The following is a 21,365-nucleotide window of genomic DNA, read 5'->3' as shown; positions in this document are numbered from 1 at the left end:
AGTTGAGTCAGGGCGTCCCTGTGGAAGAGAGCATGGGAAAAGAGTAGTGGAGCGTCGTTTTCTTTCGCTGCGCGCTGATCCCAGCGATGCTGCCACTCAGGTGTTGCATGCTGAAGAGTCCCGACGCGCTGTGAGAGAGCTTTGGCCCCCGATAGGATGAAGGCTCGATCTGCGGCTGGAAACGAGGGGAAATGAAGATGAAGATAAGAGTGGTAATTATGAATGAGACCCGCAGGAAACATCACTGTAATGCTCCTTTGTGGGGGGGCTTTAGTGTTTTTGCTGCTCAGAAGTGAGTTGCAGGCTGAGCTGTGTCATTATATAGTCTACTGTGACCTAGTTGCACTTTGTGCTATCTTATTTTCATCTTTTACAGTAAATGCATCTGATTCCTATAATTATAATAATAATCCTATATCGGAGCGCAAGATTGTTGCTTTTTCTGCGGGGGAGGGGTAGTGCTAATTATGAAACATGTTTGACTTCAGCAGCAGAGTCCTATTTTTGCACCGCTCTTTAAAACATGTTGCCCTGTTGACGGCTCATTTGAGTGGCACAGCTGACATTTCATTTGCAGTCTTGCACGTGGAAAGAGCAGCTGATTGCGTTGCCTCTGCTTTGAAAGCTGACATTTAATTAACTGTGAATTCTTGACCAAAAACGTAGCTCTTGTCCTGAAGCCTGTTTTCTAAATCAAGAGCTCTGACTCCATGTTGGTTTTAATGGTCTTTTTGAACTTATGTCTTTCATGTGTCTCTCCAGTGCCAAGGGGTTAGTGGCATCATCATCGTCACCATGGTTACCAGTTTCATGTTGGTGTACAACAGCAGCTCTGGTGACAGATCATCTTCCTCATCATCATCACCTTCCCACCGTTCAGATGGTCCTGTTCCATCCACAAAAAAGCCAGAGAGGCCACAGAGACGACTCCCAACACCAACACTTGAGGGGTACACAGGTGTCATGGATCATAAGGTAAATATGCACCATCTGTGCACTGGGACACTCTGTCTCCTTGTGCAATTTCATCGATAATGACGTTGCAACTGGTTCTTCCTTTGAATCATTAAAATATTCATGTTATTTCATATCCAATAATTCTACTAAAAAGCTACCAAGGAGGCCAAAAGGAAGAAGAATATGTGTATGATTATTAAACAGGGCCTAGATGCCATTATATTTGGATGCCAGTTTGTCTCCACAGAGACATACTTTAAAACTCAGCTTGGTTGTGTGTTCCAACAATAACAATGGCAGTGTTTGTGGTGAAGGATCAGGTTGTTGTCAGTGCATGCATGGTGAGGGGAGTGGGATTTGGGGGAATAGCATTACTGGCAGGTTTTGGAAGAAGCACATGGATGCCAGCAGTGGAGATACGAGTGACAAGGACAGCTTTTTATTGTCTGGGATGTGCGATGGACACATTTAGCTTGATACACTGACCGCATTACACACTTTGGCTGTCCTTTAACATGACAGTAGTGCCTTTACTCTCCTGCCATTGTACAGTAAGAAATTTGAATTAACTTAGTACATTTTAACATATTTGTGTGTGACATATTTGTGACATATGCGTTGAGCACCTAGTTCTCGGAAAGAACATTTATTGCTGTAGCACTTTTGTAAATATGTAATTAGAACTGCACCTGATCTGTATTCTGCTGTCATCCAGGTAAAGCAGAGAGACTAGCATGTAAATGTAGAGTTCAGGTATGCACTGAAAATGGCTTTTTGAAGCTTTGGGTGCTGCCCTGGTTTCAGGAAGAGCTTCTGTGTGTTTGACTTTTGTGCTACATTATGTCCTTCTCCAGCTGAGTCTGACATCCAGGTTTTTCCATTTGGGTAATACATTGATTATTGGCATATTTGTTACATCTCATTGTTATGTTTTTAAGGCAGTGCACTGTTTTTAGCAATAACAGTAAAGTTCTCTAAATGTTTTTTTTCTCTAAATTGTGTAGCAATTTCTGTTAATGGGGGAAATCTTTGCATAAAATAGGAGTTACAGTTTTATTGCCCCCTTTAAGGCTATAATAATATCAGTTAATCTCTTAAACATTGAACTCAAAAGCTGAACTTGCAGTGTACTATCTCTAAATCATCTCTGTAGTTCACTCAGTTTCTTGATTCATAATTAATGTATCCATATGAAATATTTAGCAACAAAAGCACTTAAAACAGGATGGATTTCTACTAGAAGGGCTACTTAAGACATCACCGCTGAAATCTTTTATTGACATAAGCGCCACAGTCAGTGTTATTGTAATGCAGAGGCCTATCATTCAGACCCAGCGCGGTGTTACAGACAGCTCATTCAGATTGATAGATCATTCAGACAGCGTTGTGTCCCCTAACCCCCCCCCCCCAGTGAGGAAGATACGCAGAGAGGCACAGCAGAGTGGAAAGGACGTTGTATTGCTCAGGCAGCACTTGGCAGGAGAAGATTTGGAAGGAAAAAAAGTGTTGGTTACAGTTCACCTTTCAGTGATTAACGATCAGTAACATGAGAGTGTGAGAGTGACTTTGGTTTGGAGAGAGGTTTGATCTGGCTTAGACTTCCTGGACTCGTCTCTGATTCTTGACTTAGCCAGATTCTAAGTTCAGGGCTCCTCTGTGATGTTGTAACCCCCATCAGTTCCCTTTAAAGTCAATGAAAAAGAAACATTAATCTACAGATTCTTACGAGAAATGAGAGGCAGCTGCTTCAATTTGGACTTTCTGGCGGTGTAGGCACTTTATATTTCCTGACGGTCCACATGCTCCTGGCTGACAGCTCATTCATGATGGATCCACACTGCGACATTTTCATACTGCTTAGTGTCAATTCCCCCCCCCAGCCCTCTCCCATGGGGGCTTCCAGCTCTGCTGCTGCTGCACCCTCCGACAGAGCCGGTGAATGACTAACCAGAGCAGACCTGCTGTAGGATCTGTGGAGTGGGTGGATCAGTCTGTACTGCTCCCTGCATGGTCATCTGAGGTGCTGGAGGGAATCTTGGCTTTGGCACAAGCATGTACACATACACACACAGGGTTACACACACATTCACACAGCACTGGTGCATGCATGCAGAAAACCCCATGCAAAATGCCCAGAAACCTTGTTAAAATTGTATGCCCTCATCAGAGCCAGGATGCTTGAAAATGTGAGAAGAGCTCAGTCTAATGTGCCTGCTAGACCCTGTTTATGGCCCATATTAACTTACGTGCATTTCTTGTTTGAATGGGCTGTGATTTCACTAAGGTGGGTGGTGGTCTGTGGCTGCTTCGCTCATTTATGTCTCACCCAAGAGGTCGCAAAGCACCCAGCACACATTAATCACTAAGACTGTGCTGCTTCATGTGGCCGAGGGTTAATGGCTCGTCATTTGGCTTTTCCTTCAGTCCTTTCAGTGCTTAATGGTGATATGAAAACAGCAAACCAGCAGTGTTTAAACCCACAAATCTATATACTGTGAGATCAAACTTCAAAGTTATAGTGCACATTTATGTGGGATATTTTGAGCAACTGGCTAGGAGTCTCAGTGTTCATTATGTTCCTCTCTGTCTGCCTTCTGCAATGTCTGCAGGTTTTTGTGAGATGTCCTCCTCTAGTATGTATTTCTTTTCTTTGACAAGCTACAGTAATTATTAGCGCTTCAGAGTTGAATAGACTCTTTCAAAGACACACGTCCACACACACACATTTGAGTTTGAACACCTAAATAGACTGCCGCTCCATTCTTCTGCTTCGCTCCTCATCTTCTCTCCCTCACTGATGTTTTGCCGATTCCAGTTAAAGAGATGTTGACCTTTTAAGAACTGTCAGCAGAATCAATCTACATTGGCTTTTATACACTCTAATCACAAAGCCTGTGAGAGCATGAATGTGGATTGTGTGCCTGTGCCAGTTTATGATGTACCTACTTATTATGGGCAATACCTTTCTGTGCTCTGACAGCCTTTAATGCAGTCAGCCTTGGAGAAATAGGTGTCATTAGAAAGTCAGTTATGCAAAGAATTCTCCTATCTACACTGACCCCTTTCCAACATACAATTTAAGCTGTCTTATACAGTACTGTAGGTATATTAATGTACAGCTTACGAATTCCCAGGATATGCAAATTCAGGTGTCAACCTCAGAGTGATGTTACATAGCCAAATTTCTCTGCATTTACACCTGGTATTAAAATGCGTTCTTGTTATCTCGATTGTGCCCGCATTGTGATCAGATCTCACGTGCTGCTAACGAGGCTACGTCTTCTGAGATGCAGCCCTTCCCCTTCTCTCTGTCTGAGGTTGACTGGAAGAAGAAGAAGACAAGCGCCTTGATTATCTCGCCTTTATTCCTTCAAATTGAGAACAGAGCAAGTTTAGGATTGCGGCTTGAATGTGTGTCACCAGGAGGAGCTTAATGAGATGTCAACTGTCAGGAGGATTTCGGAGTAAGTAATTATTCTAAATAATTTGTGCCACTAAAAACAAATACAGCTGAGTCTTCATGTTCGCCCACCACTGCTCATACCAATGCATGTTTGACATTAATAAGGTTGGAGATATTCTATATTTTTCGTATTGTCAACCAATCCAATTAAATAAATTGATCTTCCTAAAAAGATTTGCATATGTAGCCAAAGCCTAATATAGCTTATTCCTCTGTGCCACAGATCTCTATTGTTGTCCAAAAACAATTAAAAACACATTAATGGCCCACATATGTTTCTTTATATGATAAACATGGGAACTGTAGTTTAGTCAATCTCACATACGTCAGTCTTTCAGAGATAAATTCCCAGTAGCATAGCAAACCTGCAGCTGAAAATAGTCCCTGACAAATGCACTATCCACTACTCCTGTTTTAGTAACTTTGGCGAAAGAATACTATGCCTATCTGTTATTTAGACTTTTTAAAACACGGAAGTTTATTTTTGTGACCTAATTCGTAGGCTCCCACAGCTGTAATTTTTTGCATCTATAAAATTTGAAGCAATGCATTGCCGGATTGTTAGCAGAAAGTTGTGTACATGCCATGGACGCTACGTTTTTCGTTTCATTTTGGCAATTTTTGAGGGCACCATATTGTGCATAAATTTCACTCTCTATATCTCAATAAATATACTGTGAAGTAAATAGGGAGTGATTTCTGACAAAGCCATGTTCTTTTCATGGGATTTGTAGACAATAAGATAAATATAGAATAACCTCAGCCTTATCCTTTAAATCCATGGTTAACAATGACAATAGGGCCTTTTTGTTCTTTGACTCCTCGCTGACCTCTAAATAGCTCAGCCTTGCCAAGTGTGTATTCCTACAGGTTTGTACTCTCTACCCTTCTTAAACTGAAAGGGTGAGGGGAACATTGGAGGCTCTGGTGCAATATTATATAGAGGCTGACTGATGGGGTTTGCTCTGAAAGCAATTATGATCCTGGGTTCCCCTGGGAAGTGTATAAACAGGATCATACTGATGAGTCTGGAGTCAGTGTGTGGGTGGTAATTGACTGGGACTGGAACCAGAGCCATACGCCTAACTGCTTCTTCTTCTTCTTCTGCTGCTGCTGCTCTGAACGCCACAGCTCTCTCTTTTTTATCACTCATTGAATTTTCCAAGTTATATACAAAAGAAGTATCCCAACATACACAAACATGCATGGAAAAAAACTCAATATAGTACACAATACATCTTCCTAGTGAAACACAACCCTTAGTTTCTGTATTTAATGATATTAAAGTGTTGAGGGGAGTTTTCCAGAGGCAATGATATATGTACCATTCGAATCAGAAACAATCTTGTCTGCTTCAAAGAGGATGTCTTTATGAATAAGCATGGCTGTGCCTCTGGCTTTAGAAATAAATCTAGAATGATTAACTTTCCCTACCCAGTTTTTATGAATCCTTCTAATATCTCTATTTCAAAGATTCATTTCCTGCAGAAATGCTATGCCTGCATTAAGTTGTGGCTTGAAATGTGGTTACATTTACGAATATTATTTGCCCCATTAATATTCCATGATATAAATAGGATTTTCCTATTACTCATTCATTAATAGAAAACTTGTGAACCTGTGTTTGGATCCATTGATGGAGAACTGGAGTGTCGCAGGGTGTACAAGCTATAATGCTACTCTGAGTTGATTTATCGCTGGGTTGAATTTGGCTCTCCTATGCATCAGGTCCGCGCTGAGATCGGGGAAGAAGCTGATCTTGTTTCCACAGGCTGCAAGTCGTACTTCCTGACACCACAGGGTGCCACGGCAGGACAAGTATGTGTGGCTTGTTAAAACAAGCCACAAACAAGCCACACACACACACACACACACACACATTATGAATACAAAACATTTTTATTTACACTATTTTGTATATTCTTGACATACTTGTTGTAAATCAAAAATAAAAACAAAACTATATACTGTACAGAAGAGCGGCTGTCTTTTATTTGTTTTAGGAAATCCCTCACTGCCTCAAATAGCACCTGGATTAGATTAGATTAGATTTTAACTTCTGATATATACTCTGGTTTGACTTTAGCTAGCACGTCTGCAGTGAATGCAGCAAACCAGAAGTCCTCATTGTCCTGCTGCTGTCTCTCTTGGTCCAAGTGTGCCAATCTTAAGAATTGTAAGGAAGGAATCGTAAGAATGGCATCTTCTGTGGTGCGTCTCTTTTTCCAAGCTGAAGTGCAGGGAGATGTTGAGGGTGAAGGACAGGTGACATGGTGTGGCACAGGGGAAAGCAGGCCTGGATGGGTTGACTGGGTGGCGGCAGAGGTGAGAGGAGTAAGAGGAGATGATGAGAGATCTGGATGAGGTGATGAGTCAACTGAGTCGTCTCTGCTGAAGATGGTCCAGAAAGTGATGTTTCAGCAGGTGAGTATGGTGATGGGGAGAGGTTGCCCGGTGCCATTGAAGATATGGGTGGATCAACACTTGTAGTAACTGGGGTGCAAAACCTGTGTCTTCTGGATTTTACTGTTGAGTCCCGCCCCATCATCCTTTAATAAAGACATTTGTAATTATAATGAGGCTGCCCCATAAAACACCACATGATAAGGCAAACAAAGTACACTGCCAGTTAGCTATGGCCCCTCCGAGCTCAGATACAGTCATATCAAGTGTATTCAGTGTGGATTTCATCTGTTAATCCAGTCGGCATCACATCAAAGTTCACTGAATAACCTTGTAAAGTTGAACCTATTACTTTTTTTGGTTTATCCAGGAAAGCGTATTGCTTATGAAGTTATGCATTATTGATCAAGGTAGACAGCCCTCTGTCCACATGATAAAGTGCAGACTGAGTGTGTGTGTGGGAGTCAACAAGTGTTCAGGTGCTATTTGGTTCACAAATTAAAGGACCACTGTGTTAATTCAAGGCTGATAATGAGTAAATATCTACCTTTTAATATGCAATACATTACACTCATTCAACTGTGGGTCTGTGGGTTGCATCTTCAGCTGCCTGCAATCTGAAATATTCTCCATCTGATTCTGAAAGCCCCTCTCAATGCGATACATGGTCTATAAATGGCTATTTCCCTGCATCATCAAGCTGTCAGAAGCTCTGGGTGCTGGCACTGGAGCTTCAGCATCACTGTCAAGGACACTTTTATCACTTCACAGGCACTTTAAACTACGACACCGGCCATGCAACCTTCATATGCCTTTTACTAGTTTAACACATTCCCTGACTTTTAAAATAATTAAAAGTTACTTGGGAATAATTGTTTGGACAGTGCCGAGGGGGAAATGCACTCTATCCGTTGTATGTAGAAGAAGAAACAAAAAAGGACTGATTTTTCCCAGCTAAGGCAGGGAGGGTGTGTTTGTGTAGTGAAGCGCGTAATTTGCTCCAGCCTACCTATTATTGAGGGAGGGGGTCTGCGTACAGAGAGTGCAAACACACTCCAACAAGAAATGGTTTGCTTTGGGCAATATGTTGGGGAATGGAAATACCTGTTCCTCAATGCATAGAGACTGTGATTGTGTGTATGTGTGTGTGTGTGTTTGTGTGTATAGAAGGGATTGCAACTGGTTTTGGATCTAGACCCTTTTAGAAAGTTGTAGAGAATTGTATTGCATAGTGCCCCCCCCCCCGAACCACACATACACACTAGGCAATCATTCAGTGTGGGGTCACAGAGATAGTGGGAGAGTATTATAAATATAGCAGTGGGAGCAGCGTAGCCTGTGGCGCCAGTAATATCACCTGTATGTATGCATACACACACATACAGACGAACACACACATTCCCACCTCAGAACCTGATGGAGTGTGAAGCTCAGAGCACAGTTCAGAATGCCAATGTGGCTCTCTGTTAGGGTTGGGAATAATTCATGTGAAGAGTCTCTGGGTTTATACTGTCGGATCATTCAATCCGAGCTTGCCTTTTTCAACTTTGAAAAATCTGGTTGGACACAACACCATGAATACCCGGTCAATATAATGCAAACCAATACAACAGCCCTGCAATACATCTTACCTTTACAAAGCTTAGGGACATGAACGATCTTCTGAGTGAACTGGATTCTGTATAAGGGAGTATGTTCTGACCACTACTGTACATGCAGTCATTGTTTTATGTGTTAGACTGAATAAATGCACAGACTTAGTTGTATTTATTAATTTCCTACAAAATCAAACTCCTGCACAGAATACCCTCTACTCTACTGTCAACCCTGATAATCTGCAGTGCATTTGAATAATAGGATACCTGACAGAACAGCCCATTACCAGTCTAGCTGCTCGATTCGGTGCCAATTAGACTTTATTCAGGTCCTATTCAGTTATCATTGTGTGGGTGCTTGATGAAAAATTCCATTAACCTGTGAATATAAATCTAAAAAGCCTGGAATCAAATTCCAAAGTTTTTACTACTTTACAAGAGATGCTTTATATCAAGCTTGTGGAAAGCGCCCTTGTCATGGCTGTTGTAGCTACATGTGCTGTTGTACAGACTATGCTGAACTCTTTCAGGGTCATTGGTTTTTTTTCTTTTGGCAGCCAGCCTCTAAGGTCAAACCAAGGATCTCTGCAAGTAAAACTTGACCTTGATGGCTACATGTTGCAGATTCATCCCTTTTGTCTGTTGCTACTTTATCTTTTTGCTACTCTTAAGCCACACTAGCAGTATGGCTCTATGGATGGTAGTGTCAGTCTTTGGTGATCCACTGACTTTTCCTCTAGCACCTGAGGATGACATTTGTGGTTTTGAGTGAAATATCTGAACAATTGTATGGACTTCCATGACGTGTACAGACATTCATGTTCACCTTGGAATGAATTATAACTTTAGTGATCCTTTCACCATTGATCCATTGTCAAAAATTGAATATGTCCAATACTTTGGTTTATGCTCAAATATCTGCAAAACTAATAATATTCCCATGAGCCTCAGCTATACTTTGTGTTTAGTGCTAATTAGCATGGTAAACATTATACCTGCTAGACGTGTGTTTGTTAGCATTGTCATTGTGAGCATGTTAGCATGTAGACTTGATGTTAGCATGTAGACTTTTTGTTAGCACGTAGACTCTTAGCCTTATTCAGACAACCTCAACTTTTTATTGCCTCTGAGAATATGTCATATACCCAAATCTTTGTAATGGCTTAATAAGACTATGCTTTGGATTAAAACTACTGTTTTACAGCTTGTCGTCAATATTCTCTGAATGAAACTACAAGTATTTCTGACCTTACACCTTTCACCTTTACAGCCTCTGAAGATGCACTGCAGGACTTGTGCCCTGGTGACCAGCTCCGGCCAGCTAACTGGGAGGAAGAGAGGTGAAGAAATCGACCGCTCTGAGTGTGTAATCCGTATGAATGACGCTCCCAGCATAGGCTATCAGCAGGATGTTGGCCAACGCACAAGCCTGCGTGTCGTAGCTCACTCTAGCCTGCAGAGGGTGCTGCGGAGCCGACAGGAGCTGCTCAACGCGAGCCAAGACACAGTGTTCATCTTCTGGGGACCCAGCAGTTGCATGAGACGGGATGGAAAAGGCCACGTTTACAACAGCCTCAGGCTGTTAAACCAGCTACTTCCCAAACTTAAAGTCTACATCATTTCCCGGATCAAAATGCTGAAGTTTGATGAACTATTTAAAAAGGAAACAGGAATTGATAGGTAAATGTTCACAGAATCAGTCCTGTCTTTGTGAGGTTTGTTTTGGACTGAGCTAACTGAGACAAACAGCAAATCTGTGTGTGAAAAGATATGTAAAAAACAAGAGAAGGGCAAACACAAAAACAATGTCTTCAGCTTATGACTCGATGACAAAAAAATAAGTTCTAAACATTCAGTGCATTATTAATAGGATTTAGATTAAAACTTGTCTGTTATCTCATGTAGTAAGACATTTACAGAAGTGGCTCAACATCAGAAAGAAAACACACATTTTATTTCATTGTCATTTGGTTTCTTCCAGAAGCGTAATGTTTCGCCAGTTATTACAAGCAGAAAACAATATTATGAGTAACAATACATCAGTATCTTGGAGTGGGAACTGACAAATTATTTACTGAAAGTGACAAAGGTACTCAAATAAGACAGAACGCAGATAAACAACATGACAGATACAAATGTTGTGTAGTATGAGAACTTCTATCATTAAGCAGTGATGATGGGGAGTGGCTGGATGTCGAGTCCTAACAGCCTCTGCTTGCCCTCATCCTGCAGCTCTGCTTGGCAGCATCAGGATCTTTATGCAAGGAAGTGCCACAGCTGCCAAGCTGTTCTCGCTTTAGTGGGAACTTTGACAGAATTAAGCTTTGGTACACAGCTTCTCACAAATGTTTTTTTGTAGTAAGGAACTATTTTCCAAATATAATAATTGTATCAGGAGTTTTGTGACATTGATGCTGAGACTTAAACACAACTTACACACTGCAAAGACAACAGGACATCCCATACATTAATAGTACATTATAAATGTATAATAACACCCTGCAGAAACTGAGAGAAGTACTCTGGCAAACAGGAGGTTTTTCATAGGCAGATGTAGTGCTTAGTTTGGAATGAACAGAACAAATTTCATCATCATAAATGTAATGGAACACCAAACAGGATTTTAATATACTGAGACCACCCTAAAAACCAGGCAATTGTCTTTCTTTTTACACTGAACATGAAACAGATGCAAGTTTCCTGCCTTTAACACGTGATAGTTATATGTCTCTTTTCAAATGAGGTACCTGCACTGTAGAAAAATGGCTCACTGAATATGAGCTTACAAAATAAGAACCAAATAGATAAAGACATTTTGTCAATGTCAGTCCAGCCATTCATAAACTCATTTGCATGTGAACAGTAAGCCCAAAGGAAGATAAGAGGACATTGCATTTGAATGGAGAAACCAATCACTTCAGCCTTCATGTAAGCCAGAATAAATGTCTTACTCATGGATATTTTCTTTTTTGTTGTGTACAAGGCACAGAAACAAAGAAAGTCTTTCTTCAATCTGTCTTTTTGCCTTCATCTGTGTTTATCTCTGAAAAGATAATTGGTAAAATCTGGAATTATGGGTTCACAGCTTTAATCTTGTCTCATTTGGTCTATTGGAAGGAGCCAGTACTCCCAATAAAAAATATATTTACATTATATGAGTATGGATTTACTAAAAATGGCCATCTCCTCTTGTCTTCCAGGAAGAGTTCCAACTCCTGGCTGAGTACCGGCTGGTTCACCATGGCCATAGCCCTGGAGCTGTGTGACAGGATCAACGTGTATGGCATGGTGCCACCTGATTTCTGCAGGTAGGATCAGATTATTTTTCAACTTTGCACACTAGTAGGAAGCTAGAAATACCAAAATACCAAGACTATATGCTATTGGTAAACCACAGCACCTTTGTACCAAAGGAATGATAAAAAAATGTTAATTTATTTAAGTTTATGAACACAGCTTTCTAGTTTAACTTCAATAACATCAACTTTAAACCTTCGTTACATGATTCTGTGGCCACTTGGGGGCAGTGAAAAAAGCTGAGAACACAACACTGACATATTACCACCTTTTACGTTCACATGACAAACTTGTTAGCTTATTGGCTTATTTACTCATCCAGTAGATGTGGAGAAAATTTAGCATTCATTTCCACCATGCTCACTAGCTAGTTGCTAACTGTGTCTGTCTGCTGTTTGGTGCTGGACAGGTAGTGTACAGTGGGTTTATCTTAGCTTTTTCACTGAAAACAGCTGCCTGCTGTTCTGAAAACAACGCTAATGAGAACTGTGAGACTGAACCAAAACAGTAAAGCTGCTGTAAAACCGAAACAATGAGCTGAAAGACGCTATAAAGCTCCGTAAAGGAGAGGGAAACTGCAGAGTCTGGTGATAAATCTCTGTGGGTTCATCACTACAAGTGACACCTTTCACATGTACACATAGTCCTTTGATTCATTCAATGAAAAAATATTGATTATAGCAGCTTTAACTTTATTATACCCAAAGGGAAATCTGTCTTGCAGATCAACATTGAAAAATAGAACATAAAATACAAAAAAGATACCAAAATACATAACATAACAAAACATATAATATAAATATGTAAAATATATGCTAAAACATAATGTAAGGTCACTTAAATTACAATGCACTTTAAAGTATATGGCACTCAGCTTGCGGTGCTCAAAGTGCCAGTCCGGTTACTCAAGATAATCCACAGACCTTGTTGTGAGCAGATAATAGTTCCTACATGAAACTGCTCACAACAAATCTGTGGATTATTTTAAGTAAATGGGTCATGATTTCTGGAAAGAGACATTGCTATTGAATTTTTCAAATGTATTTTTTTGGCACTTTGAGCACTGCAAGCAGAGTGCCATATAGTCCCATTATATTAGAAAATGAAATTTCTACGGCCGATATCTCTAAAACTCAGCACCTCAAACCAAAACAATCTAGATGGATAAATAACACTACAGGTAAGAGGAAAAATATGCATTTTTGATTTTGGGATGAACTGTCCCTTTAAGTGACAGCGTACCATTACACCATAAAACTTGGAGTACATCCAGCCATTATCATCCAATTCTGTGAACAGATTACTCACCACTGCTGTTTATCAGTCATTTTGTGTTTGGTGTCTTCATGTTGGGTCGCATTTGACGTGTTCCTAAGAAGAGTCCATTTGAATGTACCACAATGCGACTCTGTAAGTGAAAGCTCAGAGTTCATGAGTTGTGATGTATGGTAACGTTTTTAAAAAGTGTTGTTATAAGTGAGCTTATGAAAGCCTCTTTTTATTATTTTTTAATCTATTATATTTGACATTGAAATGCACAAAGACACAAAAACTATTAACGGTCTTTGAAAAAGAAACAAGACAATTTTTACTGTCAGTTTCCTAGCAACAGTGTTCACATGACTTAAACCACCTCAACACCAAGAATATTGTTTCCTTGACTTTTCAGGTCAGAAATACTGAGTTTCATTTGAAGGCATCATAAGTTTTAATGAAGTGAAAAATTATGATCTCACCTTGTTAATTATTTTAGATAAACAACTTTCAATGTAACTCTCAATTTCATGTTCACATTTTTAACAAAAGGCAAAAAAGCAAGACTTCGATATATTTATTTCACATATTTATTTTAAAATACCATTATATTTAATCATATAGAGGAAAGAACATGGTACACCAGGAAAACAGCCAACCAAATCATAGTAAATCATAATTACCAAATAATACTATAACAAATTTTTGCCTAATTTATTTCAAAGAAACCAAAGTTTTAACATTACGCACAAGCAAGCACAGTCGCTCTCTGTAACATCTGTTAAATTACACATCCAAGACACCATCGAAATTCCATATCCTCAGGACTTAAGTTTGTCACTTCCTATTTGAGCAAGTGGGGCAAATAGTGCATGCAGCGGATGGGACGCTCTCTTACAGCTTCCCTCTGTGAGGAGAGGGTGCTGACATCATGGGTGTGTTTCTACATAAAATTCTTGTCTAGTACATTTTTAATGATGTCTTCAACTTGTAATGACAATATAACATTTACTCCCTGCAGTGACAACTTCAAATGTCTTTTAATGCCATGCTGTCAGGCTGCTGAATGACTGTGATTTCAGCACCAGTGGAAACGTTCAACTTGACATTTTACAATAAAAATAACAAATTTCACAGAATAGGTTCAAAGTGCAGCTGTTTAATATGCCTATGTAACTTTCAGTTTCACTGGAAATAGGAGAATTATTTGGCTAATGTTGTTCTCTCATGAATCTACAAGGACACAAAGGACAGTTTGACACAGATGGATACTCATAGAGAAATTCAGTCCAGACTGAAGTGACTCTCATGTGGTTGAGTCTTCCACTGAGCTTGGTGTGACCGTGATCATCAGAGGAATAAGATGGTGCATAATGAACACATTTGTGAGCTTCTGATCTTTCTGTTTTTCTTTGTTCCTGTCTCCATTTTCTTCGCCACTGTGACTTGCTTCCTCTCCCCACTCCCCCACCCTCATCTCACAATTATTCCCACTCTATTTCCACATCCCTCCCTCACACTTTGATGCCTTTTCATGCTTTGCTCCTCTCTCTTCTCCTCTCCTCGGCTCCCGTGTAGATCCTCCTCCCATCCCCCCGTGCCGTATCATTACTACGAGCCCTCGGGGCCCAATGAGTGCGCCATGTATCTCTCCCACGAGAGGAGCCGACGAGGAAGCCACCACCGCTTCATCACAGAGAAGACGGTGTTTGCAAACTGGGCTCGAACCCTCAACATCCGTTTTTACCAGCCAGACTGGAAGCCTGCTGCTGTCATCACCAGCATGAACAGCTCGTACACTCCAGTTCCAGCTGGATCCTGAGATTCACTCCAGAGACGATCCCCAGGAGTGCGGAATATGTGTGTGGACAATTTCCAGCGTGCAGATTCCTTCTCTGGCTGATATGAATGAGACAGCAGTAGGAGAGAACAAGCTGCTGTTGTGGCTGTTAGCCTACTGCCTAAGTAGCTTGGCAGAATGGGATCATTGCATAATAGCAGCACAAAGCCTCAACAATGTTTTGGAAGAGTAACTATAATAGTTTCATGCTGGAATCAAAGCCATGGAGGCTGGCTCAAGTGTGTTTTTTTTACTCTGTGTAGAGCTTCTTTAATAACACTCAAGCTGTCACACTCAAGCTGTGAGACAGACAATGAGACAGTACACCACTGCAATAACTGCAGTATGATTGATTCATTTTTATAAAACTGAATACTGATTCAGTGACGACACTGAGGTCTTGTCCTCGTTGCTTCTGGGAATGTGGCAGTTTTAATGACCTGAGGAGGAGTTTATACTTTCCAGTTTCACACAAATTAAACATTGTGTTTTTTCAAAGCAGATTGTGATAGTCACTATCTTTAACTTCACTTTTGCTTTATTTGTACATTTACCCCTTTTCAACAATACAATATTCACAATACAGACAACAACGACAACACAGAGAAAAAAGTGTGACAATTGCAGAAACCCCATATTTAGGATATAGTTGTAACACACAGCCTATTCATACTGTATGTGTGAATGACAGAACAAGCCCATCACATTTCAGTATGCCACTTATATCACAAACATAGGAGTATACGCCAATGAATTGAAGGATTTAGGTAAAAAAAAAAAACTGAAACAATACAAACAAGCAAAAAAGCAGACATAGTACTGCTTACTGTTATATACAGTATGTACCTCAAACAGATAGAAGGTTAATTTGTGACGTTTACTATTTTTTCAGAGCCTATAGATTAAGGTCTTCACTTGTCTTATTTTGATCTGACAAACAGTCCAAAATCCAAAGAGATTCAATTTACAATGATATAAACCAGAGAAAAACAACAAACTGTCTCATTGGAGAAGCTGAAAGCAGTGAATGTTTGCCATTTTTGACTAGTCAATTAATCGACTAATCATTTCAGCGCTAGTTCTGCTACAAATATATGAGAGCACTTCAAATATTAATGTGCAGCAATGATTTAAAGAGATGCATGACAAGAACATATGATCCATTGTTGGAAAATGTAACAACAATTAGACAATAAAATGTGAAAATAATTTTAATTAATCAGACATTTTTTTGGTCATTAGTCCGTTCATTTAGACTCTTGGCATCAGTATTTCTAAAATCTACCCGGAATGAACTACATCATGGTAAAATGTGGCGAAACAAAAAAAAACCCCATTAAATCCAAGAACAATTTAGCAAGTGATCACTCAAAGCAGTACGTTCAGGTTAGAAACGCATTTGGCAACTTTGAAAATGAAAAACGTGTTAAAAATGACAAGTGTAGTAATTCTGATTTCATTGTGTATACTTGAGATGCATTTTAAAATCATGTGTAAATATAATCCTCCTAAATCAAATTAGACTCAATCCAGATTAAAGGAGCATGTTAATAAACTATTATTTTGTTCCCTTGCTCTGCAACAGATGGCCCCTCAGAAAAGCCCATGTGTCTGATACTCTAGGCCATGATTTGTCCTCTCATTAAAGCCAAATGTCAGAACAAGCCCTCAAAGGCATTCCCTTGACTACAGAGCGAGTCAGCCACTGTAATACTGATACAAATAATTACATTGTGTGTGTGTGTGTGTGTGTGGGGGGGTTAGCAAGGGATTATTACTGTGTAGTGCTGTGCTATCCAACTGTATCTCCAGGGTGAGCAGAGCAGCTAGTATAATGCAGAATTCAAGATGTGCCATCCTGCAGAGGGGGCTGAAAAAAAGACATTGACTGCTGGCTTCCTGTGTTCATTCAGATTTTACCACGAGCGCCTGTACTCAGGTGGAATCTTAATGTTGTAATGTTCTCAGGTGCTCTGAGAAAAGCCCATGCAGTGCTGGGGTGTCATGCTAAGTGCACTGGCTGCTCCTGAGATCTGTGCTGTGTGCTCTGCACACCAATTACTGGCCCTTCAGGTAGAAAGGTTGGATTTTAAAGGCTTCAAAGGACAAGCTGGCTGCAAATGAGCCTGCCGGTGCTGTCTTAAATGCATGCTCGAGGCGACATCATGATTTTCATTGACCTTGGAAAGACAAATAATGATTCTGAGGTTCTTGGAGCCAGAAGGAAGTTACAGGCATTTTGGGTAAAATTGAGATGTATATATTTAGGCTCTTGATGTGTGGTAATTTGTGTATTTACACATTAACTTTTCAGTAAAGTATATTTGAAAATTATGAATGGAATACCTTTTAGTGATTTTCGAACAGCATTTAATACAAGACAAAACAAATGCAGCTTTTTACAATATGATAAAAAGAATCAGATAGGGTGACAAAACATCTTATGGCAACTTCCACAGCACTGCATTCTTTGAATTGTGTTTTTTTCCCACGTATGGTTTTCATTTAGCACACTATTGCACTGAATTGTGAGCCGTGTGCTGAACAGTACAATATGATATTATAAGATATGATTTACTGGTTTTAATAAAGAAGTTTTAGGGCTTATTATTCTCACACACCACCAGAAACAGTGCAAAACATAATAAATCCTTGTATTTTTCATCAAGAATAAATCTCAACCTAATCCCCAAATTTTTAATTTCCATTACCAAAGTTCCAGTCTTGTGTGTCTAATACTCCTAAACATCCATGTGTGTTTGGCTGTGACACATCTGTAAATAGAGCAGCAGGACAAACTCACACTCTCATCTCCTCAGCAGCAATTGTGATGTGACACACATCACACGGAACCACATACCTGCTGTTGATAAGCACAGTGTTGCAAACTGAGTCACAGATCTGCCGTATTCATGATAGCAGGCTGTAAAGTAATAATGGAGCTTTATCAGCAAGCCTGCAAAAAATGCCATCATCCTATGAAGCCAAAATGTTTTAGAGATAAGAATTGATGAATGAGCTCTCTGATTCATAACATGTCACCAAAGATTTGACTTTTACAAAGTAGCCAGAATCCAATAAACCAAATGGTTAATTTAATTTAAATACCAGGCTGTGTTATGAGTCTGCACTGACACCTGGTGGTCTCATTGTGTCTCAGCATTTTCTGTTCAGGCTCCACAACCTAAAATCACTGATCACAGAAGCTTTGATAAATGTGTTATGTATACAATAGAAGTGTAACATAATGTAGGAGTGCAGCAGTTTAAGAATGTGTAATAGTGTAACAAGTAAAATTGAAATCACATTAAAAAAAGATTTCTGGCTTTGAAAGTTGATCAGAAAAGACCAATTTAAAATACTGTATATGGTTTAGAAACAGATTGGATGGTTCAAGGCTGTCTTTTGGCCTTGAGGGCTTCATAGTGCTGCTGCTTTCTTTATCTGTATTCATAAGGTGAATAAAGATGACTGCTTTATCAATCATATGGCCGTTTTTAAAATCACTACCCACTCAATTACAGTGACAATATCAGGTATTTTAATGCTTGCAACTATTTAATTAAATTTAATTAAACACCACTGTTAGATGTGAATGTCTAGCTGAAGTGATTGTCTCTTTTTTGCCAGGTTTACAAGACTGACATTTTACTTTGTGTTAAGTTTCATGACCCTTACACAGACAGTTTTCTATCTTCAAAAAGGAATGAATAACTGAGTGATGATACATGGGCAGCTGTATCATCGGATAGAGAGCGTGCACTCCACTTGTTGTCAATTGTTGTATCTTGTCCCATTGCTTGCATTGCTCTGCAGCACCACAGCTACCGTATGTGTCAGAGCATGAAAGGAGGAGAAAAAGTGATGACCAAGAAATGGTTTGTTTTGCAGTTTTTTATTTTAATTTAAACTTTTGCATGCTTTTGTCCATATGGTCTTAACATTATTTTGGGGAGCATTTTTCACCTTTATTTGGCAGTTGATGTGGAAGAGGGACAGGAAATGTCAGGGGAGAGATAAAGAGAGGTGGCAACATGCAACAAAGGTCCTGAGTTGAAATAAAACCAGGTATGTCGTGGTACATGATTTGCACAAGGCACCGCAGGAGGATCGTATCACTGTATTAGATATATTTCCATATTCTATATGCTCTTTGTAAAAGGACAGAAGACCAAACACATACTAAGAAGTATAGCACTACTTAAGGTGAAATAGTGGAGGAAATTAATAAAAGAAACAGACTTCTAATGACTCACAATAATATTTTGTTGCCCAGTTATCGTTGGGCATAAATCTACATAAAACCAGTGATTCGACACTCCATGCTTTCTCCCTCAAATCTGTGGCAGATGTTGTTGGGATTTTTACTTTTAGGCAGGCAGACAGACATTTTTGTGGTGTCCACAGAGTAGGATGGAACAATCTAGCAATGAGTGCCTGCAGCAGAGGCTTTTAAGCTGAGAGTAGATGAGATGATTGGAGTCAGGTGTGGAGCTGAACCAGATGCCAGGAGAAGTAGCCGCACCCACAGCACACACACCCACACAAAAACACAAACAGGGGAGGAGGAGACTAGGAAAACCCAGAGACAGCATGCGCTTCTATAACATTGTCACACTCACAATGGACATTTTAAAAAGTCAAATTAATGTGGCAGAGATATGGTCATTTTTTATTCCACAAATTCCTTTTCCTTGTCAAAACATGTTGCCTATTACCCACAATGTAACTCAACCGCTGACTGTTTCGTTAGTGGTTCATGTGTTTTATGCTTGTAGATGCTAATGTTTTATGTTTATGTTTTTTGTGACTGTTTTATTTTACTATTTTTTAAAGCCCCTATTTGTAGGATTTGGAAATGTCTGACTTTAGCGACTCCTAGAGGTAGTTAAAAAAAGACACTGGGGCAGACAGCATTAAAAACTTTCAGGTATTGTGTTCTGTTGTCTCCAAAAATGAACACGCACTAACAGTCTTTCTACTGTACAACATCCCTTGCCAAATAAGGTCTGGCATTGGTGAGATCATTTTCAATATCTACATATCTGCATATCTTTTGCATGTCCATAAATATTTTCATTATCAAGATCTCTGGAATGAACTGGAAACTAAACTTCACCATGACTGCTGTCATCTGAATTCATACTGCATCATTTGACATAACATGAACATTAAAATATACTTGAATATGTGTGTAAATCTTGTCAGATATATAAGATGCATTTATTAAATCACAAGAGTATTCAAGTTTTACGTGTCTGTAAAGCTGAAGGAATTGTACAAGACTGTAAGATGTTATAGATCTTTTCACCTTAAACCCAGCAGATGGAGACACAATAACAAAGATTTCTTCCTTAAGTCTGGTGTCAAAGAGCTGCTTTGTTTGCAATATGTTGTTCAGGTTTGCATTAGGTTTTTACTGTTCATCAATAAGATCAAATGCGCCTCCACTGTCTTTAGTCCAGGGAAACAGTGTGAGGTGATTCTTCTCACCACAGCTGTATGTCTCGTGATGGATCAGCATATTTGTTTTTCTCTGAGGGTCATTATGTTCTCTGTGATCACGGAACCCGACTGTCCTGCTGGCTTAATGTTCAAGCTCCTTGTGCGTATTTTGCACAGTGCTCTTTTTCCGCTTGTTATTACGTCAAGTTTGCTGACCCAGTGCAAGCCCTATTAAAGGTAAACAAAGGAAAATTGCAAGTACAGTAAGTTTTGCAGGCCAAAACTGTGAAAGAATCTCGAGCTCCCAAATGCTCCTCGTCTTTCTTGTGATGAGACAAATACATGGTAGTACATACATCTGTTCAATCTAGTAGCTGAGTTGTGTGTGAATCAGGAGATTTTTAAAACTCACACACTGTTGAAGGACAGCCAGCCACAACCTAACAGCTATTCATACTGGGCTAACACACTGACTATGATCACAATAAATTAGGGAAACCACAGCTGTGTGTTTTATCTTTTGGTTTTTACAGTTGGAAGGCTGAACCTGATGGCTCGCTAGCTGATCTAGATCAGAACATTTTATTATTTACTTGTTTATTTCGTCTTTCAAATCAGTGCATGAAACTCGGACTGATGTAAAACATCTTTTTGTAATTTTTTTGGAGAGAATTCTCTTCAGATGTTAAAAGTTAGGAGCAAGCAGCATTAGTGGGGTTATTTATATAGACACTTTTTAGCCATGCTAGTGGCATGGCTTGAAATGGTCGGTCCACCACTTTTGGTCCAGACTGAAATATCTTAGGAACTATTGGATGGATTGTCATTCCCATGAGCCTCAGCTGTAATTTGTGTTCAGTGCTAATTAGCTAATGTTAGCAAGCTACATATGTATTTGTGTCATTTAAATTTGATTTGTATGTGCTGATATTGTTTACCTGAATGTTTGTATATAATCCTTTTGTTAATAAAAAAGAATGAAAAAAGTTAGCATGCTAACACTCTAAACTAAGACAGTAAACATGGTAAACATTGCTGCTAAACATCAGAATGTTCACAGATGTGAATACAGCCATGTCTGGTCCTTCTGAAATATGACTTGTATCAACAA

The 21,365-nt window shown here is 39.6% G+C and overlaps 1 protein-coding gene across 1 annotated transcript; it reads left to right on the top strand.

Annotated features, from left to right (window-relative positions):
* Nucleotides 1–20,052, top strand: st6galnac5b (ST6 (alpha-N-acetyl-neuraminyl-2,3-beta-galactosyl-1,3)-N-acetylgalactosaminide alpha-2,6-sialyltransferase 5b). The gene is made up of 5 exons (XM_044200281.1): nucleotides 1–212; nucleotides 763–975; nucleotides 9,689–10,098; nucleotides 11,619–11,726; nucleotides 14,548–20,052. Exons 1-5 carry the CDS (start codon nucleotides 192–194, stop codon nucleotides 14,789–14,791), a joined length of 996 nt encoding a protein of 331 aa, XP_044056216.1. The 5' UTR covers nucleotides 1–191; the 3' UTR covers nucleotides 14,792–20,052.
* The last annotated feature ends 1,313 nt before the right edge of the window (nucleotides 20,053–21,365 follow it).

The sequence above is a fragment of the Siniperca chuatsi genome, linkage group LG6, assembly GCF_020085105.1.
Source record: "Siniperca chuatsi isolate FFG_IHB_CAS linkage group LG6, ASM2008510v1, whole genome shotgun sequence".
Taxonomy (NCBI): Eukaryota; Metazoa; Chordata; class Actinopteri; order Centrarchiformes; family Sinipercidae; genus Siniperca; species Siniperca chuatsi.
The sequence above is the reverse complement of the archived record's forward strand: the minus strand, read 5'-3'. Positions and strand labels throughout refer to the sequence as shown.

Coding starts and splice junctions, on each gene's coding strand:
- st6galnac5b (XM_044200281.1), top strand. CDS start 192: ATGAAGATGAAGATAAGAGTG. Junction 976..9,688: donor CAGGTGTCATGGATCATAAG/GTAAATATGCAC, acceptor TCACCTTTACAG/CCTCTGAAGATGCACTGCAG. Junction 10,099..11,618: donor AAGGAAACAGGAATTGATAG/GTAAATGTTCAC, acceptor CTTGTCTTCCAG/GAAGAGTTCCAACTCCTGGC.